Below are 6,590 nucleotides of genomic sequence, written 5' to 3'. Positions count from 1 at the left end.
ACCGGTAATAATTCCCTCATGTGTGGGGTCTATTTGTCTCCAGAGAAATCGCACGTTACATTCCACACAGAACATTGTGTAGAAAAGGCGGCGCGAGGTAATTGTGCCAGTAGTGAGGGCGAATAATGGCGGAAATGTCACTGACTGAGGAGAAGTCTCCATGTATCGTCTTCACTGCAGATCACGTGACCCCTGACTCCTCCCTCCTGTGACCTCATCACAGGTCCTGTGCGCACAGAGCAGCCATATATGTGGAGTGCGGCTCTGCAGGTGGAGGTATGTTGAGATTCCCCATTACTGAGCGCGGGGACATTAACCCCTTCTGCACGGAGACTCTTTATAAGAATCATAACGTTGTTGTTCTGTTTCCTGTAATAGATACATACGAGCCAACTATGGAGGACAGGAAGTGAGGGAGCGGATTGTTCTCCTAGTACAGGGCCCCTTTCTTGGCCCCACACAGTGTAATGCCCCCATTATGCCCTGTAAGCAGGGTTCTGCCCCACACCCAGCTGCCTCGGGCACTTTACCAACAGCTGGTACCTCAGATTCTTCCCCGCACCCCTTTCCTTTGCTTGGCGCCAAATCTGTTCTGCCTTTGGGGCTCCGGCCTTTATAACATCAGTAACTGCGTCATCAAGGTCTCCTGACCAGGTGCACCCTCTAGACTCTTCCCTCCGGAAACCCTCCCTCTTCCCATTGATGTCACATGGTCCCGTCTGGACGGCAGATAGCAGTCTGTACAAATGCAGCACAGCCCTGAGGAGTCTTTTTTATGACTCTCCTTTTTACACCCCTTATGTAATATATATGATGGCGCTCACACAGTATAATGTTTCCACAGTACTGGCATCTCTCGTAAAAAAGGTATTTTCACACTATGGCCATACCCCCCCACACAGTATAATGTTCTCATAGTACCGCCATACCCCCACACACAATATAATGTTCTCATACTACCACCATACCCCCACACACAGTATAATGTTACTACAGTACCGCCATACCACCACACACAGTATAATGTTCTCATAGTACCGCCATACCCCCACACAGTATAATGTTCCTACAGTACCGCCATACCCCCACACACAGTATAATGTTCTCATAGTACCACCATACCCCCACACACAGTATAATGTTCTCATAGTACCGCCATACCCCCACACACAGTATAATGTTCTCATAGTACCGCCATACCCCCATACACAGTGTAATGTTCCTACAGTACCGCCATACCCTCCACACAGTATAACGTTCTCATAGTACCACCATACCCCCACACACAGTATAATGTTCTCATAGTACCGCCATACCCCCACACACAGTATAATGTTCTCATAGTACCGCCATACCCCCACACAGTATAATGTTCTCATAGTACCGCCATACCCCCACACACAGTATAATGTTCTCATAGTACCGCCATACCCCCACACAGTATAATGTTCTCATAGTACCGCCATACCCCCACATACAGTATAATGTTCTCATAGTACCGCCATACCCCCACACACAGTATAGTGTTCCTACAGTACCTCCATCCCACCACACACAGTATAATGTTCTCATAGCACCGCCATACCCCCCACACAGTATAAGGTTCTCATAGTACCGCCATACCCCCACACACAGTATAATGTTCCTACAGTACCGCCATACCACCACACACAGTATAATGTTCCTACAGTACCACCATACCCCCACACACAGTATAATGTTCCTACAGTACCGCCATACCACCACACACAGTATAATGTTCTCATAGTACCGCCATACCTTCACACACAGTATAATGTTCTTACAGTACCGCCATACCCGCACACACAGTATAATGTTCCTACAGTACCGCCATACCTCCCACACAGTATAATGTTCTCATAGTACCGCCATCCCCCACACACAGTATAATGTTCCTACAGTACCGCCATACCCCCACACAGAGTATAATGTTCTCATAGTACCGCCATACCCCCACACTCAGTATAATGTTCTCATAGTACCTCCATCCCACCACACACAGAATAATGGTCTCATAGTACCGCCATACCCCCACACACAGTATAATGTTCTCATAGTACCTCCATCCCACCACACACAGAATAATGTTCTCATAGTACCGCCATACCCCCACACACAGTATAATGTTCCTACAGTACCTACATCCCACCACACACAGTATAATGTTCTCACAGGACCTCCATCCCCCACACACAGTATAATGTTCCTACAGTACCACCATACCCCCACACACAGTATAATGTTCTCATAGTACCGCCATACCCCCACACACAGTATAATGTTCTCATAGTACCTCCATCCCACCACACACAGAATAATGTTCTCATAGTCCCGCCATACCCCCACACACAGTATAATGTTCTCATAGTACCTCCATCCCACCGCACACAGAATAATGTTCTCATAGTACCGCCATACCCCCACACACAGTATAATGTTCTCACAGTACCTCTATCCCATTGGGGTCATTGTCCTTTTGAAAAATAAATGATGGTCCAACTAAACGCAAACCGGATGGAATAGCATGCCGCTGCAAGATGCTGTGGTAGCCATGCTGGTTCAGTATGCCTTCAATTTTGAATAAATCCCCAACAGTGTCACCAGCAAAGCACCCCCACACCATGACACCTCCTCCTCCATACTTTACAGTGGGAACCAGGCATGTAGTGTCCATCCGTTCACCTTTTCTGCATCGCACAAAGACATGGTGGTTATAACCAAAGATCTCAAATTTGGACTCATCAGACCAAAGCACAGATTTCCACAGGTCTAATGCCCATTCCTTGTGTTCTTTAGCCCAAACAAGTCTCTTCTGCTTGTTGCCTGTCCTTAGCAGTGGTTTCCTAGCAGCTATTTTACCATGAAGGCCTGCTGCACAAAGTCTCCTCTTAACAGTTGTTGTAGAGATGTGTCTGCTGCTAGAACTCTGTGTGGTCTCTAATCTGAGCTGCTGTTAACCTGTGATTTCTGAGGCTGGTGACTCGGATAAACTTATCCTCAGAAGCAGAGGTGACTCTTGGTCTTCCTTTCCTGGGGCGGTCCTCATGTGAGCCAGTTTCTTTGTAGCGATTGATGGTTTTTGCCACTGCACTTGGGGACGCTTTCAAAGTTTTCCCAATTTTTCGGACTGACTGACTGACCTTCATTTCTTAAAGTAATAATGGCCACTCGTTTTTCTTTGCTTAGCTGCCTTTTTTTTGCCATAATACAAATGATAACAGTCTATTCAGTAGGACTATCAGCATGGTCCCAACACCATTTAAAAATCCCACTTATTAACTCCTTTACCCCCAAGGGTGGTTTGCACGTTATGGACCGGGCCAATTTTTACAATTCTGACCACTGTCCCTTTATGAGGTTATAACTCTGGAACGCTTCAACGGATCCTGGTGATTCTGACAATGTTTTCTCGTGTCATATTGTACTTCATGATAGTGGTAAAATTTCTTTGATATTACCTGCGATTATTTGTGAAAAAAATGGAAATTTGGCGAAAATTTTGAAAATTTCTCAATTTTCCAACTTGGAATTTTTATGCAATTAAATCACAGAGATATGTCACACAAAATACTTAATAAGTAACATTTCCCACATGTCTACTTTACATCAGCACAATTTTGGAACCAATTTTTTTTTTGTTAGGGAGTTATAAGGGTTAAAATTTGACCAGCAATTTCTCATTTTTACAACACCATTTTATTTTAGGGACCACATCTCATTTGAAGTCATTTTGAGGGGTCTATATGATAGAAAATACCCAAGTGTGACACCAATATACAAACTGCACCCCTCAAGGTTCTCAAAACCACATTCAAGAAGTTTATTAACCCTTCAGGTGTTTCACAGGAATTTTTGGAATTTTTAAATAAGTGAACATTTAACTTTTTTTCACAAAAAATTTACTTCACCTCCAATCTGTTTTATTTTACCAAGGGTTACAGGAGAAAATGGACCCCAAACTTTGTTGTACAATTTGTCCTGAGTACGCCGATACCCCATATGTGGGGGTTAACCACAGTTTGGGCGTATGGCAGAGCTCGGAAGGGAAGGAGCGCCGTTTGACTTTTCAATGCAAAATTGACAGGAATTGAGATGGGACGCCATGTTGCGTTTGGAGAGCCACTGATGTGCCTAAACATTGAAACCCCCACAAGTGACACCATTTTGGAAAGTAGACCCCCTAAGGAACTTATCTAGAGGTGTGGTGAGCACTTTGACCCACCAAGTGCTTCACAGAAGTTTATAATGCAGAACCGTAAAAATAAAAAATCATTTTTTTTCCACAAAAATTATCTTTTCGCCCCCAATTTTTTATTTTCTCAATGATAAGAGAAGAAATTGGAACAAAAAAGTTGTTGTACAATTTGTCCTGAGTACGCTGATACCCCATATGTGGGGGAACTTATCTAGATGTGTGGTGAGCACTTTGACCCACCAAGAGCTTCACCGAAGTTTATAATGCAGAGCCGTAAAAATAAAACAAACATTTTTTCCCACAAAAATTATTTTTTAGCCCCCAGTTTTGTATTTTCCTGAGGGTAACAGGAGAAATTGGACCCCTAAAGTTGTTGTGCAATTTGTCCTGAGTGCGCTGATACCCTATATGTGGGGGGGAACCAGCGTTTGGGCACATGGGAGGGCTCGGAAGGGAAGGAGCGCCATTTGGAATACAGACTTAGATGGAATGGTCTGCAGGCGTCACATTGTGTTTGCAGAGCCCCTAATGTACCTAAACAGTAGAAACCCCCCACAATTGACCCCATATTGGAAACTAGACCCCCCAAAGAACTTATCTAGATGTGTTGTGAGAACTTTGAGCCCCCAAGTATTTCACTACAGTTTATAATGCAGAGCCGTGAAAATAAAAATTTCCCCCCAAAATTATTTTTTAGCCCCCAGTTTTGTATTTTCTCGAGGGAAACCCCCAATTATAACTGAAACCCTAATCCAAACACACCCCTAACCCTAACTCCAGCGGTAACCCTAACCACACCTCTAACCCAGACACACCCCTAATCCCAACCCTATTCCCAACCGCAAATGTAATCCAAACCCTAACCCTAACTGCAGCCTTAACCCTAACTGTAGCCTTAACCCTAGCCCTAACCCTAGCCCTAACCCTAGCCCCAACCCTAGCCCTAACCCTAGCCCTAACCCTAACCCTAGGTCTAACCCTAGCCCTAATGGGAAAATGGAAATAAATACATTTTTTTAATTTTTTAATTTTTCCCTAATTAAGGGGGTGATGAAGGTGGATTCGATTTACTTTTATAGCGGGTTTTTTAGCGGATTTTTATGATTGACAGCCGTCACACACTGAAAGACGCTTTTTATTTAATGTTACGACATTTTGAGAGCTATAATTTTTCCATATTTGAGTCCACAGAGTCATGTAAGGTCTTGTTTTTTGCGGGACGAGTTGTCGTTTTTATTGGTAACATTTTCGGGCACGTGACATTTTTTGATCGCTTTTTATTCTGATTTTTGTGAGGCAGAATGACCAAAAACCAGCTAGTCATGAAATTCTTTTGGGGGAGGCGTTTATACAGTTCTGCGCTTGGTAAAATTGATAAAGCAGTTTTATTCTTCGGGTCAGTACGATTACAGCGATACCTCATTTATATCTTTTTTTATGTTTTGGCGCTTTTATACGATAAAAACTATTTTATAGAAAAAATAATTATTTTTGCATCGCTTTATTCTGAGGACTATAACTTTTTTATTTTTTTGCTGATGTTGCTGTTTGGCGGCTCGTTTTTTGCGGGACAAGATGACGCTTTCAGATGTACCATGGTTATTTATATCCGTCTTTTTGATCGCGTGTTATGCCACTTTTTGTTCGGCGGTATGATAATAAAGCGTTGTTTTTTTTTTCTTACGGTGTTTACTGAAGGGGTTAACTAGTGAGACAGTTTTATAGGTCGGGTCGTTACGGACGCGGCAATACTAAATATGTGTACTTTTATTGTTTTTTTTATTTAGATAAAGAAATGTATTTATGGGAATTTTTTTTTTTTTTTTCATTATTTAGGTTTTTTTTTTTTTTACACACTTGGAAATTTTTTTTTTTAACTTTTTTACTTTGTCCCAGGGGGGGACATCACAGATCGGTGATCTGACAGTTTGCACAGCACTCTGTCAGATCACCGATCTGTCTCAGAGCGCTGCAGGCTTACCAAGAGCCTGCTCTGAGCAGGCACTTGGTAAGCCACCTCCCTCCCTGCAGGACGCGGATGCCGCGGCCATATTGGATCCGGGCCTTGCTGCAGGGAGGAAGGTAGGAGACCCTCGCAGCAACACGATCACATCGCGTTGCTGCAGGGGTCTCACGGAAGCCCGCAGGGAGCCCCCTCCCTGCGCGATTCTTCCCTGCACCGCCGGCACATCGCGATCATGTTTGATCGCGGTGTGCTGGGGGTTAATGTGCCGGGGGTGGTCCGTGACCGCTCCTGGCACATAGTGCCGGATGTCAGCTGCGATAAGCAGCTGACACCCGGCCACGATCGGCCGCACTCCCCCCGTGAGCGCGGCCGATCGCCCTGGATGTACTTTTCCATCCTTGGGAAGTA

The 6,590-nt window shown here is 44.2% G+C and overlaps 1 protein-coding gene across 2 annotated transcripts in view; it reads left to right on the top strand.

Moving 5' to 3' along the window:
* Positions 1 to 219: 219 nt before the first annotated feature.
* Positions 220 to 6,590, top strand: part of LOC138663019 (zinc finger protein OZF-like) — a 49,116-nt gene continuing 42,745 nt past the window's right edge. Inside the window, exon 1 of one of the 2 annotated variants that reach the window (XM_069749068.1) lies at positions 220 to 276. In XM_069749068.1, coding sequence (XP_069605169.1) covers positions 250 to 276 — 27 coding nt within the window. In that variant the 5' untranslated portion in view covers positions 220 to 249. The remainder of the gene's footprint in view (positions 277 to 6,590) is intronic. The other variant, XM_069749069.1, reaches the window with a different exon arrangement.

This window comes from Ranitomeya imitator, chromosome 2, assembly GCF_032444005.1.
Source record: "Ranitomeya imitator isolate aRanImi1 chromosome 2, aRanImi1.pri, whole genome shotgun sequence".
Classification (NCBI taxonomy): domain Eukaryota; kingdom Metazoa; phylum Chordata; class Amphibia; order Anura; family Dendrobatidae; genus Ranitomeya; species Ranitomeya imitator.
The sequence above is the reverse complement of the archived record's forward strand: the minus strand, read 5'-3'. Positions and strand labels throughout refer to the sequence as shown.